The 22,552-nt window shown below is 41.3% G+C and overlaps 1 protein-coding gene across 1 annotated transcript in view; it reads right to left on the reverse strand.

The window, feature by feature from the left end:
* Positions 1-3,183: 3,183 nt before the first annotated feature.
* Positions 3,184-22,552, reverse strand: part of AXDND1 (axonemal dynein light chain domain containing 1) — a 43,107-nt gene continuing 23,738 nt past the window's right edge. The window contains exons 14-25 of the mRNA XM_018561958.1: positions 22,305-22,539; positions 19,237-19,450; positions 18,017-18,110; positions 17,011-17,216; positions 16,796-16,802; positions 15,480-15,685; positions 13,859-13,937; positions 12,677-12,784; positions 9,139-9,270; positions 8,963-9,054; positions 5,702-5,829; positions 3,184-3,305 (exon numbers count right to left, since the gene is read on the reverse strand). Of these exons, the coding sequence (XP_018417460.1) occupies positions 3,208-3,305; positions 5,702-5,829; positions 8,963-9,054; positions 9,139-9,270; positions 12,677-12,784; positions 13,859-13,937; positions 15,480-15,685; positions 16,796-16,802; positions 17,011-17,216; positions 18,017-18,110; positions 19,237-19,450; positions 22,305-22,539 (1,599 nt within the window). The 3' untranslated portion in view covers positions 3,184-3,207. The remainder of the gene's footprint in view (positions 3,306-5,701; positions 5,830-8,962; positions 9,055-9,138; positions 9,271-12,676; positions 12,785-13,858; positions 13,938-15,479; positions 15,686-16,795; positions 16,803-17,010; positions 17,217-18,016; positions 18,111-19,236; positions 19,451-22,304; positions 22,540-22,552) is intronic.

Below are 22,552 nucleotides of genomic sequence, written 5' to 3' on the forward strand. Positions count from 1 at the left end.
GTCTTGTATGGTGTTTCAGGAAATAAAATTGACTTGTCAGTGAAATCTGTTTCATGGAGTGCAGAACAGGCCACAGATGACGAGGTAATATACAGGTATCATCAGTTGATTGGAAACGGGCCAGACCCATGAGGACCCTCATATATAACTCCTCCTTAACCTGGAAATCCCTAGGATTAGGTTCCTTAGACCAGTGGTACCGGGCCGCACAGTCTCAGTGCGGTCCTGCAATATGGGGCAGTGCACAGTGAGGCATCACAGTGAGGGGGCGGGTCCTGTGACTCCCCTCCCGGCCGCGTCCATAGTAACAGGAGGCGGGAGGGGAGGTGAGTCACAGGAGGCATGTGTGTCACACGCCCCGCCCCCTGCAGTGCACACATCGAAAACTCCCTGGCTGGGTAAGTCCGAGCGCGGGGGGGGGGGGGTTGGGTGTAAGGGGCGAATAGTAGTTTTTTTTATTAAGTGTCTCATTTAGGAACCTATAAGTGATGTATCTTTGTAATAAAAAGATATATGTAATCTCCATGATTTGTTTGTAAAAATTCCAATAAAGTTTTATAAAAACAACAAAGTAGACCACAGACTTTTTTGTTGTTTTTATTGGAATTTTTTCACAAACAAATCATGGAGATTACATATCTTTTTATTACAGAGATAAATCACTTGTAGGTTCCTAAACGAGACACTTAATTAATATCTATCTACTTTGATCACATAATAAAATTATTAAACGTTGACCGATCCGCGGCGATAAAAAGGTTGGGGAACACTGCCTTAGACCACCGGAGAGAAGAGGCTATGGGGACCAGTCTAGCAGCCAGGCAGGACCGAAGATCGGGTATCTTTTTTTATTTTAGCTGCAAACCAAAATGAGCAGTTAACCCTTGCAGTGTGGGAGTACTCCCACTGCAAGGGTTCATTTTTACAATTCCTAGCATTCCTCTTTTAACCACTTCAAGACCAGGTGTTTAGACCCCCTTCCCATCCAGGCCATTTTTCAGTATTCAGCGCTGTGGTACTTTGACTGATGTTTATTCCGTCATGCAACGCTGTACTGAAATGAATTTTATACCATTTTTTGGGGACAGATAGAGCTTTCTTTTGGTGGTATTTAATCACCACTGCGGGTTTTATTTTTTATTATAATTAGGAAAAATTATTGAAAATTTTGAAAAAAAAAATTTTTTTGTAACATTGTTAGGAAAATTTATTATTACCCAGTTTTTTGGTCAAATATAAAAGATCAGGTCACGTCGGTTAAATAGACACCAAACATGTCAAGCTTTAAAATTGTGCGCACCCGCGACATCGCAGAAAACGACGGCAACCAAAATTGGCCATAGGCGACACTTTAAATGTTTTTACCGCTCATCAGTTTAGTGTTATCAGTGATTGATGGACCTAAACTTATTGCTCTCACTGCGACGTTCGCGGCGATATGTAACGTGCGGCGTGATGGGCGCAATCGTCTTTTTTGCACGTATGCGCCCCCGAGGGGGGGGGGGCACCCGATCGGCACCCCATACATGCGATCGGCCGGCTCTACAGCCGGCGGATCGCATGTATATTAACGGGCATCGCTGCCCGTTTTTAAATACCGGCAATGACGGCGCGCGCAAGGGGGCGTGTCTGAGCGGACGTCTAGAGACGCCCACTCAGATCGAGAGAGCTCCTGGCCGGCCGTTTTTTTATTACGGCCGGCCCGGAGGTAGTTAAGGGAACTTGTACTGGAGACCTTGGGAGATTCTGCGCAGGTGATTCTAATGCTAGGCATTCTGTGCCCTAGTCAATAAGGACCTCAATGGTGTCACTCATCTTTTGTGACAGGTTCGGGGACAGCAGGTCCACTGGATAGGAGATGTACCATTTGCAACCTGAAATTTCGGTGCATCCCTAGTTTTAATATTTGTGTGTTTGTAATTGTCTCTCTTATTTTTTGATTAAGTAACACATATTACATTTTGAATATTTATAGAAAATCTTTAAATTGGAAGCTTACAGACACACAACCCCTTCATATCTTAGATGGCTCAGACTGAAGTCTCCTACAGAGAGGGGCTTTTGTTGTGCTGCATTGTTTGCTATCCAACAGTGCTCTAGGAATCCTTTGCTGAGTTTGAAATGTTAATTATTAAAATGGTTTGTGTGTGTGCATATACACCAATCTAAATCATCACAGTAAAAATGTATAAACCTAAAGAAAATTGGCTCAAAATCATGATAGCTTCAACAAATCCATATAATCAAATCTTTGTACTTATTTGTATTGACAAGTTCTTTCTAACTCGTACCATAACCATTTTGTCCGCTGAATTGCATTTTCCTGAAAACTGAAACAAGATTATGTATAGATTTTACAGTTAAAATTGTTATAATGCTCATATTGGATTTTAGTTTTACGGCCAGGGTGAACATTCTAGTTTTTTAATATCCACAAACACACATGTGCTTTATAAACATAATACACAGGCATATTATGTATACTAAGGTCTCAATCACACGACTAACAGCCAGCCCATTCAGATCCGTATCTGGCCGCACCCGGGAAGGACAGGTGCTGCGTGTGATTGTACGCAGCAACCTGTTCTTCTCTATGGGAGTACGCCGCCGTACGCTCACCCGAACTGCACATCAGTGTGGGTGCGGGTGTCTGTACTCGGACACAGACAGTATGGATCCTGTCTGTGTCCGAGCACAGACACCCGCACGGATGTGCAGCTCGAGTGAGCGTACGGCCGCGTACTCCCATAGAGAAGAACAGGTTGCTGCGTACAATCACACGCAGCACCTTTCGTACCCGGGAGTGGCCAGATACGGCCGTGCACGGATCTGTATGGGGTGGCTCTTAGCTGTGTGAATGAGGCCTAAAGGTGAACCCTAACCAAAAGCTAAATAGTTGAAGTGCATGTAAAAAAATAAAACTACCACATTTTTAATACATTTTCATCAACTTTTAAACTGCCAAAGTATTAAATATACTTTTTGGTAGCTGTTGTGATGTATATACACACCTATGCCACCAGGGAGAAGTATAAACTGCTGGAAGGACCACCACTGAAGTATGTCTGCATTGGCTACTCACAGAGATGGAGTGCTTTCCCCTCCTGTAAGCATCTATCTTTGTTAGACTAACTTTAGGCATTATTGCACTACATGATGTTTCCTTTTCATGTCTGCCTGGAGATCAGCTTTAAGTGATGTATATATTCATTTATGTTGTTTGACTTTGCTTGATTTGGGTCTCTTCTTGGTGGGAGCTGGAAGGTGAACTGGTTCATTCATAACTTCTTTGGCAGCTGGGGATTCTAGGAACAAAATAAGGTTGATATCATATGTAAACCAAACATATAGAACAAGATGGGAGAGATGTACATTGTTGACTGGCTATTTTTTGGAGGTAATAAAATCAGAAATACCCCAGAATATGACAAATGAAAAGGACAGGTTTATTATGGTTATCTTTTATAGGTTTGCACCCCCCCTTTCCCAGTCTCTACTCTATGAATCCTTCTGGACACCACACATCCTCTTCTTCAAAGGTCTGCCTCTTGGCCAGGCCCTGCCACTTCTGCAAGCCACAATCACAATGCACTCAGGAGGCTGCACAGCAAAGATCGCCGAGGAACGGGGATAGATAAATGTAAGATTTGAAGGATAATGGGAGGGCCAACCTATTAAGGGAAACTACTAAAAGTACAGGACTATAGTTTTTAGGAAAAATAAAAATCTGATTGTCAAGCGAATTTGAACATAAAGTATCTCTTGCTGTATAATTCTGCTCCTTTCTAGGACTGTGCCCTGCAAACATATCCTCTCTGTGTTCCAGCACTGCTCGTCTTCTGGGTTTAAAGACACCGAACATCCTTCAACCTGCTTACTTTAAGTCCAGTCTGTCAAACAAGTAAAACATATGTCACCAGCACACCTATAAATCTACATCAAGTCATTCCTTTGTTGATGTTAGTTCACCATATCAAAAATGGCAACATTTGATTTCTTGCAAGGTCCCTTTATTGGGCTGGATTGTTCTATACATTTGCTTATGTTTACTACATCATGGTGGGAAGAGGACTTCTTCATTATGGTGTCATAGAAGGCAAGTATTTCACACTGGTATATATGTTTGGTATGTTGTCTGCACTTATTTGTCACGTTTGCCTGATGAAGGGACCCTACAAAGTCCTGAAACATTGCTTTTTGATATTCTGAATGAACGTTAAGAAAGGCATTATTAAATGAAGATTCCTAGGTGTACTGCTGACATTGTTTTCTACTTCAAATGCAGTGCCATGCGCAAGTTACTGCAGCACCTGGAAAGGAGTTACATTGGGTAGGCATGTGGCGGGGGATATCTAAACGCGCAAAAACGCTGACGCCTTGGTGTGAACGGGGCCTTAGTGCATGTTTTGTTTCCACGTTTGCCACCAATCCCTATTGGTTTTAATGGGTTCCTGCACGTGCAACACACATGGGATAGTAGTATATGCAGCAAAATCTGTGACATGCGTTCCATGTAAAATGCAGGAAAACATGTTTTTTATGCGTTTTGCCAACACACATCAAAGCACATTTTTTTTTTGCATTTGCCACACGTTCACGGAAGGCCTTGCTCTGAACGGGGACTAAGAATTGCCCACCATTGAAGAAGTCTCCCCCAAGCATTAAGTGACCTGCCAGAAAACAGCTGGAAAAAGGTGTGTATATGGAATCATTCATTTTCGGGGGGTTCCATTGCTGCGAAGAGCAGCCCAACCTGGAGTTTTTGTGTGCGTTTGCCACACATTCACAGAACACCTAGGTGTGAACGGGGACTTAGGACTGCCCACCATCAGAGAAGACCTGAAGAAGTCTCCCCCAAGCATTAAGTGACCGGCCAGAAAACAGCTGGAAAAACAGTGTGTATATGGATTAACCCCTTTATGACCAATGCTGTTTTTTTGCACCCATGTTATAATCCTCATTTTGGACCTGAAAATTACTTCAAACCCCCCATATCGGTTTTAATGGAGTAACCCTAAAGTGTATACATAGCCAAAGATAATTTTTTTTCTAGTTTTGAATAGAGCAGTACATTTTTATTGCTTTTGTGTCCGCTCGAGGGAGATTCCCCCTCCCTATTTGCCCTGGTAAAAAATGTGAAATTCAACATTTTAGAGAACAAGATGGAAGATGAAGTGGGGATATCTTTTAATAGGGACACTTGTTTTTGTGACAACTAATGGGGCATTCTCCTAATTTTGGAGATATTTCCTCTCACCTCCGGTAGCATCCCCATGACACACCGGGGTTTTAGTTTTAAAGCTGATATCTAGTTTTCTAATGACTAGCCCAGGACATGTAACGTCCTTCTGTTGTAATACTCACCTTTAATCTGGACCTGTATGGACATTGATTAACCCCTTCATGACTGAGGCCCTTTTTTCAATTTTTGCACCCATGTTATATTCCACATTTTAGGCCTGAAAATGATGTAAAACCCCAATAAAGGCTGGAGGGAAGCCAAAATTAGTGTTCAACTTTAACCCTTTTCAACTCTACCATAAATGAAAAACAAAAGTTTGGGCCATAGGTACACTTTAAACTGAAACATTACAGCAATTTGGTAAATGAATAGCATAGCTATGATTTTCTAAAGGTTTTTTGGAAAATGTATATAGGGGTGTTATTTTCGTATGCAAGTTATACAGGTGTAAATTTGTACCCTCTACTTTGTTTTCATCTTCTTGATATTTGATTTCTAGCTCTTGTATTTTCTGCAGTGCTGCTTTTAATTGCTCATCCAGATCCTCGGATCGTTCTTCGGCTTTTTGAGCCCTCATCTCTGCATGCCTTTAAGATAACAAGAGTGGATAATAATAAATCTGATAGTCATTTTGTACATCAAATAAAGTATTGTTGGCCTCTTCTATGAACCAGTGCAAAGAGAAATTGTCATTTGTTCAGTGCAACAACCATTCAGAAATCTTTAAAGCTGAACTCCAGACACATACTAAATACAGCCCCAACCCCCCTCCCTCTCTTGAAAGGAGGGGCAGCCAGGAGGATGGATCTACTGGGCATATACATGGCTTCCTAAGTCACGTAGAGTGCCTGGTAGTCCTTCATTTTCCAAAAGATTTTGCCTACACATCTGCCAAAAGCCTGTCACCACTGTCCTGTCCAGCAGACTGACCGCAAACGTCACTGGGGTTTGGTTAACTCTGCAGTTAACCTTTTACACCAAATAACAGCTGCCATGTTCTAAAGGAAACAACGTTCCCAGCAAACGCTGTGACAATTCATAGTTACATAGTATTTGAGGTTGAATAAAGACACATGTCCATCAAGTCCAACCTATTGTGTGTGTGTGTGTGTGTGGGTCCCTGTGTCATCTCGTTATTAGGAGTACCTGTACCCCTGTATATTACCGTTTCTCAGGAAATCGTCCAAAAGCTTCTTGAATGATTCCACACTATTAGCTGAAATTACTGCTTGCGGCAGTGAGTTCCAGACCCTAACCGCTCGAACTGAGAAGAACCCCCTCCGCCCCTTGTGTTTGAATTTTTTTCTACCAGTTTCAGGTGGTGGCCTCTAGTCTTTGTTACGTAATTAGTCGTAAATAGTTTGTTGCTAATGTCGCTATGACTATAGAACATTTTGTACATGAAAATCATGTCCCCCCTTAATCTCCTTACTTCCAGAAACTCCCTTTTTAGGACACTCCAGTTTCCTCCTATTTTGTCATTGGTGCCGATGTGCACCATGACAACGGGGTCGTGCCCAACCCCATCTAGTAATCTGTCAATTCGTTCCGCAATGTGTCGAACACGGGCCCCCGGTAGGCAGCACACTGTTCGACGCTCACGGTTCTGATGACAGATTACCCTGTCAGTCCGCCTGATGATGGAGTCTCCCACCACCAGGATCTGGGCATATACATGGCTTCCTTCAGAAATGTAAACAATGCCTATGATGCTACTGTCCTTTCAGACGGGAACATTACAGGTTTTTCACGGCGGTTTTTAGCACTCTTTAAAGATACAAGGATACTTTTAAGTTCTTATTTAGAGCATAGAGATAAGCTTAACCGGTTTAAAAGATCATTTTTAATAAAAAAAACAGTGCCTGAAAAATACCCAGAAAAAGGATGTTACAAAGAGACAAATAACAGTACAATAAATGGAAATAAATAGGAGAGTACTTAACAAGTCCTGTTTTTGTCAGTTCTAGCATAGTCCAGACTGCAAGGCTTGCAAGAGGGGAGCTCTTCTTTGATGGTACACAAGCCTCTTTTGATTTTATGACGAGCTTCTGGCTGCCTTGCACAGCCGCTTTTCGTGAGCCCTCTTGGGGGTGTCACTGAGCCGGCCCCTAGTCCAATCAGGAGGGCTCAGCGAGCAGAATAGGAGGGCTGAGGGGTTTATGATACACTCTCCGGCCCCTACCAAACTGAATTTAGTAACAACCCTGTGTCCATATTTTACCATCGGATAAACCACATATCAGTGTGTATTATGAAATTAGCTTGCCATAGACACCAAACTTGGCATCTTTGGGAAGTATGGCTGGCTCAGGAGGGTTAATGTGCGTTTTTAGGCCTCTGGCCTTCCTAAACCACTCATGTCTAGTATGTACAGATTTCATTTGAAGAGACACAGCTATATACATATTTATTAAAAAGGTACTACCCCCAAGGCTGGAGTTATGAATATTGTGTTAGATTGGAACTTCTGTTTATTAGCCTGAGGGAGATACCAAGCATTCCTTTGTTGCAGACCAAGCAAACTGTAGGAGATGTGCTGGCTGTTGACTTATCATTTCAAAGTTTTCTGATTGGTACCAATAAACAGCTAGGCCTGGGCCAATTAATGAAAGCCATAAAGGGAAAATTTAAGCTTTCCAAACTCGCTTAAACAGACCGTCTATTTGTTGGGTGATCTGATTTACTTATATCTAGAAGTGATGAATTTCAATAAGCTTTAATGAGACAGAAATTGAATGTTCTAATTAATATTGAGATGCCCAGACCTCATTACCATCACAATCTCTACTTTACAAACAACTACTAAAGAGAAAGGCCTACTTACCCTTCTGTTTATAAATAGACATATCTGTGAAATACAGATGAAATAAAAATGCCACAATTTCCCTCAGAACTACTCATGGCCCTGACCGCGGTGAAGAGAGAAAAACCTCAAATAGCTGAGGCATGGTATCTGCAGACAGCAGTATAACTGCGGCAATGTGTATGTGAAGAAATTCAGAGATCCCCGGCTTCCCCTGCTAAAAATGACCACTCTGCGTAATATGAGGCAAAAGATATACATTCTTAGAGAGCGAACACCACCGCGGCCCTGTGTCCCTCAATGGACGATAGAGAAAAAGAAGATATACTCACCTGAGCCTCGGCAGTCAGAGCTCCCCTCTCCCCCGATCTGCTCCAGCTGTTGTATGTCCTTTGGTGCCCTCACATGTAATGGACCTGCATTAGACATGAAGTTCTCACAGGGGAGAAAAGGCTGTGGGGACTGGTCTAGAAGCCAGGAGGGGCTAAAGATCTGATGAGTATATTTTCTTTATTTTTACCCCTAGACCAAAACAAGCACTTAACCCTTGCAGTGCAAGGGTTAATTTGGAAAACTCCAATTATTTCTCTTTAAAGACAACTAGTATAAATACCTGAATTTGCCTAGATTTCAGCCTTTCATAATCACATAGAAATACAAATCCTTTGGCAAATACAACCGTTTTCATATGTATATTTTAACTGCTTAGCTACTTGTCTGGGGTTCTGCTTTAAATGATTTAACTGCAATCGTGTTGTTCTTTGCAGTGTAAGGCTACACAATTTTGATTACTTCACCCAATCCTAATTCCAACAGTTTGTGGGGGGGTTTTTTCCCTTTTTGTAACATCCTACTGACTCAGACCATACCAAGCTCATTATATAATAAATCTGAAAACGGTATTTGTATGTACTCACAAAAGTCTCTTTTCCATTTGTTCCAGAGATGTCAAGGACTGAAAAGCTTGCATAGATTTTGAGGTGGTTGGCCTGCTAACTTGTAAAGCACTCTATTAAGGAAAAACATATGTAATCAGACACTGAATGTAGGGAGGTGGCTTAAGCACTACATCATATTAGGTAGATGGTCTAACCTCATGAGTGACAGGGATTTCATCTTTCAAGCTCTTCATGCAAATGTTTCCATCATAACCAATTATCTTTACAACGTCATGTTCAGATGTCACTCCATTCTGAAGACTGGATCCGTTAGCATGTATCATACCCTACAATATTAACATACACTTGTGAAAAAACCTGCACGTGTGCTTGACTATCACGCCAACAGCTTTGTAGTAATGTTAGTTAAAGAATCCAAAATTATATTTGTTTTAATAGAATGTCATAGTTATCCTGTAGACTCCAGAGCATTTAAAATCATTAAACACATGTTTCATTATTAATACAACTATGATTAATCTCTCCAACATCAGAGGTGTTCCTGGGCACTTTTATCTATGACACTGTCCGGTGGTGGCCATGTGAGTAGCTGGAGTCTTGGGTCTATGGCAGTAAACCAGAGCGCCGAGATATATATATATATATATATATATATTTGTGTTCGGAATCCATTTGCCATATAGGCAACTGAACCCAATACTGACCTGTGGTGTGCCTTGATCCGGATGGACAGTAATGCCAATAAGGGGGCATACTCTGTGAAATCTCTGAATGAAGGGACCGGGTGGGCGGGTCATGCTGAAGAAAGCCGTGCCAGCGGTTTAGACATTAATGGCTGTGTGTTGAGTTATTTTGAGGGGACAGCAAATGTACACTGATATACAAGCTGTACACTCACTACTTTACGTTGTAGCAAAGTGTCATTTCTTCAGTGTCGTCACATGAAATTATATAATAAAATATTTACAAAAACGTGAGGGGTGTACTCACTTCTGTGAGATACTGTATATAGGAGCTTTCGTCAACCTTTTTTTTAGTCATGGCACCCTTGAAAAGAATGCAAAATCTCAAGGCACCACAGACTAAATGTAAAAAAACACACGCACACACAAAAAGATGTGTGGCCCATCCACAATCCCTACCAGACCCTTATCTGAAATAGGGGTCTGGTGCAAAAGCACAAAAAAAAGTGACGTCCCCCTCTTCACATTAGAGGCCACCTCTTTCACACCAGAGTCCCCCTTTACACTATGAGCCCAACTTCACATCAGAAGCTCCCCCCTTACACCAGGAGACCCCTTCACATAATCACCCCTTTCATATCAGGCGCCACTCTTCACATAAGAGACCCCCATCACAAAAGATCATATCTGAGATAAGAGGGGACCCCATGCAAAAAAAAGAGGTACCCCATTCCCATCAGTGACTCCTCCTTCACATCAGAGTCCTCAGTCCTCCTTCACAACAGTGCCCCCCCTCCCCCCTTGACATCAGAGTATTCAGTCCCCCCTTCACATGAGAGTCCTACCATAATATCAGGATCTGTGGCTGCATGGCAGTGGATTGGAGGGGGAGCAGACCTGGGTAGAGGCAAACTTCCATCCTCTTCTGTATGGATCCTACCCGCCTTGGATTAGTGTAATTCATTCCCATGGTGCTGGCGGACATCCCACAGCACCATGGAAATGCATGACAGTGCAAAATCTTTGCGGCATCCCTGAGAAAGCCAGATGGCACTCCAGGATGCCACAGTACCTTGGTTGAGAGTCTGATATAGAAGGTGTGATAACACAGAAATAACTCTTCTGATTAGATCTAATCACCTGATGAGATGGACAGTGAGTGTATTAGAAGCTTCCTTTCTAACATCAAAGGCAGTACAGCATATACAGAGATCATTTCAGACCGAGGTACAATAAATAGCATGAAGCTGCATTTATGGAATGATTTTTGTGCAGTCAATTAAAACCTTAGAAATTAGCTATATATGAGATGTCCATTTTACTCTATTATAATTTTGTTTGTAAATTGATATACATTTTCTTTGTTTAGCATATCTTTCTCAATTTTAATATATTTTATGACCACCTTTGATTATTGTGTGCTACCTCAAGAGTTACTGTATGTGTTTCACCCTGAAGGGGTTTTCCTGTAAGCCCCTCATCCTCTGTATTTACTGGCACTTCCTGTCTACTAGTATCAGGCTTACATCCTGGAAGTAATAACAGTTCATAAAGCAAGAATGATATACTTTTACATAAATGTTATTAGTTTTGACAGAAGTTAAACAAAGACTATAAGATATGTAAGCAGTAGTGTAAAGATTCAGAATAAAATGGCAACGTTACGCATTAAGGATTCATAGCATAGTAAAAATTAAAGCTAGGCAGGGAAGAATTTCAGTAAACCAGGCTGAAAATCAGAAGGGCAACTGAAGTCATAAAAGGTACATACATCCTGATCCAGCCTGACCAGGTAGACTAAGGTGAGGAATCATTAACAACTCCCAATGAAGCACACGGGGAAGGGGGGAGGGGTTTGGCAAACACAAAAGTAACCATCGACCACACGGAATGCCCTATGATATAAGGATGATATGCCAATCAAAGAAAAAAGAATAGAGATGAAGAGAAAACCACGAGAAAAGACACATAGATGAGAAGGGAAGAGAGGAAATAGCTAAGACATGAACAAAAGAAGAAGAGGTTTAAGATGAAAGAGAGGGATGGTGGGAAAACATGAGGCCACCAGAGGCAGGACCATGTTCATAAATCGTAATGTTTCATACTTTCCTATAAGAGAGCGCTTTCCAAGGGTCACATATCAACTCGCCACAGTATGGACCTGAAAAGAATACATACTCCTATCCACATTTTCTGTACTTTAGGACAAGCCCACCAAATATGATGCATTGTACCCTGGGAGGCACAGCTCCAAAGGCAGTTGGGAGGTGCCTCAGGGAAGAATTTAGATATCTTATCCGGTGTTGAGTACCATCTCATTAACACCTTGTAAGAGTGAATTGGTGTATAGTCTAAAAACACAAGGAAAGGGGCATCATTGTGTACTTGTAATAACCTAAATACTACCCCAAGCTACGAGTACAGTGGGAGAGCACAGAAGATGTTTTGAAGATCAAAGCAGGCACCTATCAGCTTTGGTAGTTTTTCACGCCATGGCAGGATGACTGTAAAGGTCCCCATACACTGCACGATTCTCGTACGAGAATCGCGGGAAATCCCGCGATCATACGAGAATTGTGCAGTGTGAATGAAGGCGTGCGACCGTTTCTACTGTACGGTCGCACGTCTTTTGTCTAAGGAGCATGCTAGAAAACCAGCCGAAAATCTTACGATTTTCGGCTGGTTTGAATGATGCTCGGGAGACAAATGCCGAACGGGCCGGTGCGCACACTGCCCGTTCAGCATTGCGGTCATTGGAAGCCTGCCCCTCAGGGGGGCGGGCTTGCGATGATCGCAAGTACGATCTGCCTGTCCAAGATGGGCAGATCGTACGTTTTTTTAATTACTTTACAACCATCGCAAGACTAGGGTCTTGCGATGGTTGTACAGTGTATGGCCACCTTAAGACGTATGGGCAAAGCAATTTACAGTATGTGTGAATCAATTTTGGAGCAAATAGCATGTTGGCTTCTTCAAACACCCCAAAAAAAGAATTCCTAACCACACACAATCCTTATTCACACTGACAAAAACATATCAAATATTCTACCTTGGTCTCACTGATGTGAGGGTGTTGTGCTGTCTCAGAAGGGCCTTTCTTATCTTTGACTTTTGATAGAAGCAGTCGGCAAGTTTCAATCCACTCATCACATGAACTCTGCCGAAGTAAAGTAAAAGATGATGAAGACAAAGAAGAACAATGAATAAGAACACATGCAACAAAAAAAAAGATTAAAAAAGGAAGATTTAAAAAAATGTACATTAACTTTTTTATTTAAAGAGAAATAGTAAACCTTTTTAACACACTAATTGTAAAAGCCTGTGGATGCAGCAAAGCAGTTAACCTGTTGTTGCAAGTCTTAAAAGAACTGCACTGTGATCCACATACACATGATTTAAATGTATGGCCACTGGTGTGCACTAGAAGGAACAGTGCTGATGCGCCGATCACAGCGCTGAGCACTGTTTACTTTTTGAATTTTATTCAAATGTCACTATTCATTTCAAGTGACATTTTATTCAATTGTATCAGCCACCGTGCAGTGCAATGCAGTTGTTCTGTGCCCCATCACACTGTGCTGAAAAAAAAATGACAGCATGCCATACTTTTATCCAAGGCAAACTGATTGTAAACAAGGCAATTTGCTTTATCATTGGATTGGGAATGTGCTGGGAATAGCTGCCAGTGCAACCCCAATGCTCCTGTCGTGGAGCCCGTAAGATTCCATATTTAAAATGTTCTTCCTTTTCTAAATTACTCTGTGTGTTTCTAGTCTCATGGTAATGGTTCAACATTTTGTATAGGATACTCACTCCAGGAGACCTCCTTGATATTCAGATAGTGTGTAAGGACAGGAGATAATTCTGCAATGTATGGGTTGCCAATTTATGAGGAATAGGGGACCTCAACTGCAGCCTTTAAAAGTACCAAAGGGCTGCACATAATATTCAGTATATGTAATGCTAAAGATTTTAGAGACTGCAGATATACTACTCAAAGATTGAAGACATGCTGCATGTGTTGTTGAATACTGGAAACCTTCTAGCAGGCGACAGATAGAGACTGGGGACATGTTACCTGAGACTGCTAGAGTTAACTGCTATTACAGACCCTTAGCAAATCAATGTTTCCACTACTGGGGGCAGCAAAGAACTGCATGTTGGGCATCAGGGGTAAATATATATACAGGTATTGTACGTACATACTGTATATATACTAGTAATCACACACCTTGATTGTTTGTAGCTGCCTCAGCTCATAACCGTCATCCTCATTCTGAGGAATGCTCTCCACCATCTCCTGGCAACACCTAGGATACAAAAGATAACTGAAATTGAACCAGAACTAAAAATGTTAACTGAAAGCCCAACTCTAGCTTAAGGTATTTTGTTTGGATAGAGTGAGAAAAGGTTAAACCCTATGTCAGATTTATGTTGCTCTGCTCATGTTGGGAACATTTCCTTTCATTTGCGGGCCCCCGTCATTGCAACATATTCAGTTGTCATTGAGCTCCTACTGGGGAAATTTCTCCTCACTTCCTTTCCCAGTGACGCTCTGTGTACCATGGTGTGATAGCGTGTCAGCAGGACAGGAAGTGGGGGGGAAAAGAATCTGATAGGGTCAAAAACAGGATAGAAAACCTGACAGAAATATTAACTTTTCCCTAGGGTTGCACAGATACCAAGTACAGTACTCGGTACAAGTACGAGTACACGTACCGATACTTTTGAGCTCCAAGACTACACTAGAGAAAAATTCAAAAATTAGGAGGCAGCTGTCATTTGTAAGGAGCACACCGAGCTCCTGGGATTTGTACATCTCTGTTTTAATGTACGATTTTGTTTTTATAAATATAAATAAAGGGATCCACAGATACCAGTTTTGCGAGTACGAGTACTGGTACTTGCCGAGTACTTACAAGTACGAGTACTGATACATTTTTGTTTATTGTCATGTGACAGTTTTTCTAAAACAATACAGACTAATGATTTCAGGACAGTGGTGAGGTGCCAGAGCCAGGTCCCAGCTGCAACCACTGCAGCCCTGGTAGTTCTCATGAAAATGCCAAGTATCTGCACTGGTACTCGAAAAGTATCTGTACATCCCGTTTTCCCCACTCTATCTACTAAAAGAATGTTTTGGCTGGAACTGGACTTGAAAGGTATGTTACCAAGCTTTCTGGCATTGATTACAAAAAACAATAGTGAAGTAGAGGTACCCTTCCTGGAGAATAAAAACCTGAGAAAATCAGTGTAGGTCCTACCCATTCCCAGGTAGTCTCGTTGATCCTTTGCATAGAAATGATAATGCTATCCACCAAATGTTGCAACTGTGCTAAATCAGAAAGTTCACTCAGGTTTCCTTAATGTTAGTTTTCCGTAATACTCTGTATACAGAATCCCGGAAGCACATCACAGAGCCACTGGAAATGTTCTTTCTGAAGCTGTCCAACTCCCTTCCTCTATGCTTTCTGTACCAATCATAAGTCAGGCTTGAACCTCATTGGTGGCTGTGTGTTAATTCTTTGTACTGAAGTTTATTTTACGCCAAGCTTCCTGTACAAGACAGCAAGGAACTTACAGTGAGTATAGATGGGAATTCCTCTCCTATAGTACATGCAGGGGTTCTAAATTTACCAGATCACTGACAAAAAGGACCAGTATGGATTAGTGCTCTACAGCTACGTCTGGATGAAAAACAAAAGTAGATAGGATGTTCTTCTGTATATATTTCAGGGCTGTTCCTCTGAATTTTAAGGCTTAATTTTCAATTTTGACTGTAGTGTAACTTTAAATGGGCCACAACCACTTGATCAGTATGCTGTGGATATTGTATTCAGATATAAGCTTACCTCATGATGTAAATGGAGAAATTGTTTAATTTGACGGATAATTCAAGGGCTTGCTTTTGAACATTCTGCACAGGAACTGTAGTAGCAAACTCTTCCTCACCAAACCCAGTATGTGTAGTGTCTGAGGGATCAGAGGAGTAGTCTGGAGATAATAAGATCAGGACATTCACCATGTACTGGACCATTGCTGTGTGAAGGGTTGTTACCTGTAGCAGGAAAGATGTATTTGATATATTCAGAATGTTCTAAATGAAACTACAGCTGTACCTTCATGATGGGGGGGAAAAGAATCTGATAGGGTCAAAAACAGGATAGAAAACCTGACAGAAATATTAACTTTTCCCTAGGGTTGCACAGATACCAAGTACAGTACTCGGTACAAGTACGAGTACACGTACCGATACTTTTGAGCTCCAAGACTACACTAGAGAAAAATTCAAAAATTAGGAGGCAGCTGTCATTTGTAAGGAGCACACCGAGCTCCTGGGATTTGTACATCTCTGTTTTAATGTACGATTTTGTTTTTATAAATATAAATAAAGGGATCCACAGATACCAGTTTTGCGAGTACGAGTACTGGTACTTGCCGAGTACTTACAAGTACGAGTACTGATACATTTTTGTTTATTGTCATGTGACAGTTTTTCTAAAACAATACAGACTAATGATTTCAGGACAGTGGTGAGGTGCCAGAGCCAGGTCCCAGCTGCAACCACTGCAGCCCTGGTAGTTCTCATGAAAATGCCAAGTATCTGCACTGGTACTCGAAAAGTATCTGTACATCCCGTTTTCCCCACTCTATCTACTAAAAGAATGTTTTGGCTGGAACTGGACTTGAAAGGTATGTTACCAAGCTTTCTGGCATTGATTACAAAAAACAATAGTGAAGTAGAGGTACCCTTCCTGGAGAATAAAAACCTGAGAAAATCAGTGTAGGTCCTACCCATTCCCAGGTAGTCTCGTTGATCCTTTGCATAGAAATGATAATGCTATCCACCAAATGTTGCAACTGTGCTAAATCAGAAAGTTCACTCAGGTTTCCTTAATGTTAGTTTTCCGTAATACTCTGTATACAGAATCCCGGAAGCACATCACAGAGCCACTGGAAATGTTCTTTCTGAAGCTGTCCAACTCCCTTCCTCTATGCTTTCTGTACCAATCATAAGTCAGGCTTGAACCTCATTGGTGGCTGTGTGTTAATTCTTTGTACTGAAGTTTATTTTACGCCAAGCTTCCTGTACAAGACAGCAAGGAACTTACAGTGAGTATAGATGGGAATTCCTCTCCTATAGTACATGCAGGGGTTCTAAATTTACCAGATCACTGACAAAAAGGACCAGTATGGATTAGTGCTCTACAGCTACGTCTGGATGAAAAACAAAAGTAGATAGGATGTTCTTCTGTATATATTTCAGGGCTGTTCCTCTGAATTTTAAGGCTTAATTTTCAATTTTGACTGTAGTGTAACTTTAAATGGGCCACAACCACTTGATCAGTATGCTGTGGATATTGTATTCAGATATAAGCTTACCTCATGATGTAAATGGAGAAATTGTTTAATTTGACGGATAATTCAAGGGCTTGCTTTTGAACATTCTGCACAGGAACTGTAGTAGCAAACTCTTCCTCACCAAACCCAGTATGTGTAGTGTCTGAGGGATCAGAGGAGTAGTCTGGAGATAATAAGATCAGGACATTCACCATGTACTGGACCATTGCTGTGTGAAGGGTTGTTACCTGTAGCAGGAAAGATGTATTTGATATATTCAGAATGTTCTAAATGAAACTACAGCTGTACCTTCATGGCTCACAGTGTACAAGAACACGACTATATAGAATGATTGGATATGAGGCAAAATACAGAAGTTTGTAGACAGCACAAAATTACTGAGACATGTCTTTTGGTTTAAAGGGAAACCACACTGAAGGGAATTTATGAAAACTGGAGCAGACAAAATCTGGAGCAGCTGTGCATGACAACCAATCAGCATCTATCTTTCATGTTCAAATCTTAACTGAACAAACTGAAGAGAGAAGCTGATTGGTTGCCATGCACAGCTGCTGCAGATTTTGTCTGCTCCAGTTTTCATAAATCAACCCCTACTGTATTCTAGGTGGGTACACATTACCTGAAGGTCATTTTAATGTGGTTTTCACATTACATGTCTGCTGTTCTACATGTTGACGTATATGAAAATCCAATCAGCAAAATTGTATTTAAACTTTGAACATGGTTCTTTGTCTCCCAATAATTCTCCTGCATTGTCACTGTCACTCTCCCAATTGTTTGCTTAGTCGATTTGTGAACAATTAAAGGCATGCTTGGCCTTCCATTTGGCACCCTTTTATTTCCGAACTTTGACTCTCCCAATGGAGTCTTCAAGCTACCATGCCAACACACTTTCCACAGCCATGGTCCACTGTTGCCTCCATTAAGTAATGCGCCCACAGGCATGTCATGCAGCCATTGCTGGAATGCATGCATTTAAAAAACATTGATTAGCCTTTATTGTAATCATAAAACAAAATCTAAAAACCTGCTGGGTAAGTTGCACATTGTCCCTTTCCATTCCACTTGTGATATTCAGAACCCAGTGCTGCAGCATCTTAAAGACATCTTCAGACTCCAACCTGTAAGTAATGCATACACCTATAGAATGAGTATTTACAGGCTGCACAATGGCATACTTGGCAACAGTGGTAGTGGGTGCTAAACACAACAGATGGATGACCCTCCCCAATATCCAAACCAAATCCACAGATGTCAACAGCACAACTGTCTTTATAAATGCTTTTGCAGCAGCAAAATAGGAGAATCACTTGATAAAAGGGTATATATTACATAGCAATAACTTTCAGGACCTTTGCAGCCCTTCTTTTAACGGTCAGACATCTTTTATTATTCAACTAGCCCCCCCTCCCATGTATATTACAATTATCACCAGCAAATAGAATAATAATAATAGCACTGTCACAATGACATCAGTAAAAATAATTAAAACAGCATATTAAGTATAGCATAAAAATACCAAGCTTCTGCCGGTACATGCTGAAAAGGCTGCACTAAAGTCTACTCCAGTGGTTTGCAGCCTGCACCCTGTTTGTGTGCAACCGTGGTTGCTGATATCATTGTGACGTCAAATGCTAATTGCTGTTTCCATTCTGTTGGTTGCAAACTGCTTTAATATTCAAAAGGATTTTTAAAGATGTCTGAAAATTGACAATAGTACCCTGTGGAGGTTATGAAATATTAGTGATATGTGATGATATACATGATGATGATGATGATTTTATAATCTGTGTTTATGCTATTGTTAAATGTGAAAGCAACAATGTATCCTTTATAAAGCATAGTTGTGCTGTGAATCTGTATATTTGTTGAGTGTATACAGTACCTCTCTTTTGATGGCAGAAGTATAGAAGTACTATTACATTTGTATAAATGTTTTGCAAAACAATATTTTATTAGTAAATATTTAATTATTTCATTTTTAAAAACAACTCTATGTTTTTTTTTTAAACCTATGTTATTTATGATTCAGTATTTGTTAAAGGCCATCTACAGCCATACACTCCCCATAACCACCCACACACCCACGCGTTTTCCACAGTCGGTTTTTGTAAATGCTATTTCAAGAGAGGACAACTGTTGTAAGTGAAAGCTGAACTAGCACACATTTAAGCTATTTGTAAAAGAAACGTTCATTTGATAAGTCAAGCTTTGCAAGAAAAATCTATAAATTAACATGTTTCATACTTTTCAATTGAGTTTAAGATGGGTTTCTCTTCTGAATTCGGACTCCCAGTTAATTTCAATAATCTTTCTGCCTGAGCAGTCCATTCAGGTAGAAGATGATAAAAGTTTAACCAGTCAGATTCTTTAATATTGCCGGGGGCATATTTAAGTCGAAACATTGGCACAGACCAGTTTTCCAAGCTGCTTGAAAATGCCACGAGACCTCTGGCAAGTCCTGTCAGAAAGAAGAAAAGATTAGGAACAAGGCATCCAATAAATGAACCCTTTCTACATTAGTGATGTCTACTTAAGTGATGCCATAGGCCTGTCTTCATAAGGAATGTCCCTAGACCTTTCTACATTAGTGATATCCCTGGACTGGGCTACATTAGTAATGTCCCCAGTCCTATCTATATAAGTAATGTATCTAGTCCTACCTACATTAGTGATGTCCCTAGTCCTATGTATGTTAGTGGTGTCACTGGTTCTTACTAATTGACAGGCAACGATCTACTGGACAAAGTAAGTGCAGATACACTTTAAAATATGTTTTATATTTCTTAAAAATACACTATATTGCCAAAAGTATTGGGCCACTCCTCCAAATCATTGGATTCGGATGTTCCAATCACCTCCATGGCCACAGGTGTATAAAATCAAGCACCTAGGCATGCAGACGCTTCTACAAACATTTGTGAAAGAATGGGTCACTCTCAGGAGCTCAGAGAATTCAAGCGTGGTACCGTGATAGGTTACCACCTGTGCAATAAGTTTATCCATGAAATTTCCTTGCTACTAAATATTCCACGGTCACCTGTTAGTGGTATTATAACAAAGTGGAAGCAACTGGGAACAATAGCAACTCAGCCACGAAGTGGTAGGCCACGTAAAATGACAGAGCGGGGTCAGCGCATGCTGAAGTGCGCAGAAGTTGCCAACTGTCTGCAGAGTCAATAGCTACAGACCTCCAAGGTCCATAAAGGCATGGATGAGCGAGTTTGGGGTGGACTGGCCTGCACAGAGTCCTGACCTCAACCCGATAGAACACCTTTGGGATGAATTAGAGCAGAGACTGTGAGCCAGGCCTTCTCGTCCAACATCAGTACCTGACCTCACAAATGAGCTTCTGGAAGAATGGTCAAACATTCCCACAGACACACTCCTAAACCTTGTGGACAGCCTTCCCAGAAGAGTGGAAGCTGTTATAGCGCAAAGGGTGGGCCAACTCAATGTTGAACTCTACGGACTAAAACTGGGATGTCATTAAAGTTCATGTGCGTGTAAAGGCAGGCGTCCCAATATTTTTGGCAATGTAGTGTATATGTGAAAGAGCACAGCTTAAGCTAACCAGCCTTGTAACCAGCTTAAGCTAACCAGCCTGAAGAACCTCTTTCAGAACCTTCAGAAATGAAAAAAGGTAATCAGTCTACTTAAAAACGCAGTGGCAGAAAGGTAAACCCCGAAAGCCCTCACCACATCCAAAAATGGACAGAAATCTCCCTGTTTCAATGATTAGCAATTCATTTCCATTATTAATTAGAATGAAACCTCCTGGTTTCTTGATATCTGGAAATACTCAGTACTCAACAGAACCCTAGAGTGGGTGTATACAAAATCCCCCCCAAAATGGGTGGAGGAGGTTCATGGGGGTGGGTGAATAAAGCACATACAAGCCATGGCCATTGCTATGACCAAGACATTTAAAATGTGGGACCTGTGGCGCAAGACCGCACTTACGGCTTATAGCAGAAGATTCCCCCTGCCTGTGCTGTGTAAATGAACAGCTGTCATGACAGTTAACCATTGTAAATTGATTGCTCCCCACCCCTGCTCTGTGGCTCTCTCCTACCTGCTAGGCACTGGCTGCATGGTACTGTATTTGTCCCTTCTGATCCCCAATGCTTTCCCCCCGCCTGTATCGGCAAACACAACAGGGATCAGAGGGGACACAGAGATGATAATGATGCTGGTGCCCAGTGTGCAGTAGAGAGCTGCGGGGGGAGAGATAACTAGTGACAGGGGGAGGAGGGTGGAGCGCTTCAGGATGGAGAGCGGAGGATCAGTAAATCTGAAATATTTGCCACTCCTTCTCTTCACAACAAACAACAAAGTGATCAGCAATGGTGTTCGTTCATAACTGAGGAGATTGTAAGTGTTTATTATGAATAGGAAGTGCTACACGTCACTTCCTCTCCATTCATGACTGGGGACACAGTAAACATTTACTATCTCCTCAGTTTGTGAATGAACAGGACGCCTCTGTACTGAGTGCTACCTGTTCATTGGGTGCTGGGGTTGGAGAAAAGGAGATTGAGGACTCGGTATCCTCAATCTCTTTTACTATTTCATAAGGGAAATATCAATATTAGACCCCTAATATTTATCCAAAGCCCCTGAAGGTAATGAAAAAAATTATAAAAGTATGTTGCTTATTTACAGTTTTGTGTACCTTTATTTGTTATCATTTTGCAAAAAGGCGCAATTTAAAATGTACAAATCTTTCCTATTTATTAACTTAAAGTGACATTAAACCTTCTTAGTCTGTTCCTATTTTTTAAAAAGTTTTAAATTCCTAATTTTCTGGGTTCCCGCATCCGTGTCTTCCTGGCCCCCGCATTGAGACATGCGGCACTGACAGGTAAGTGTGGGGGGGAAGGGGTAGGACTGGGGAGTCCAAAAGGTAATGGGCATTTCGATCTTAATGCAGAGAATGCTTTAAGGTAAAAATGCCCAGACCTTAATACAACTTTAATACAGTTTTATCTTTTAGATTTGATAGGAATCTTGTAAATGATGTTTATTTAATAATTATATTATTTATATAATGATTTGTGCAGCTGTTGCAAGACCTACAAAATTAGTAGCATCATCTTTCTATTCTATCGGTCCAGTGCTTTCAGAAAATGTATGGTTTGGGAGGTCTTTTACAAACTCTGAAAGCTGCTTGCAACTTCAGTTGCAAATTTACAAAAAAGGTGAAAAACTACAGTAATGGTCTGGCCAGCTTAGGTTAGAAGCAGAGCTCAGGACCTGGCAGCTAAAGGGTTAAACTGCAACCACAATGTATTTTGTCCTTTTAAGGTTCTTACCATTTTCCCCTTCCACTCTTCTCCTGTACTGCTCGCATAGCATCTCTATGGTGTTATTTAGATCGTCCATGGCTTTGTGCTCCTGAGCAGGAGTACCATCTAAGCCCTGATGTCTTCTAAGAACATCCTCTCCAACCTGAGACCATTCCTTCTGGATGTCAGCAGCAGCTTTCAGAGACTCTTGACTGCCCAGAACTTTATTCCCCTCAAACTGCTGCTGTTCTTCAGCCAGCATCTGTGTGTATATT

This window comes from Nanorana parkeri, unplaced genomic scaffold (assembly GCF_000935625.1).
Source record: "Nanorana parkeri isolate BGI_ZX_2015 unplaced genomic scaffold, ASM93562v1 scaffold553, whole genome shotgun sequence".
In the NCBI taxonomy this organism is placed as follows: Eukaryota; Metazoa; Chordata; class Amphibia; order Anura; family Dicroglossidae; genus Nanorana; species Nanorana parkeri.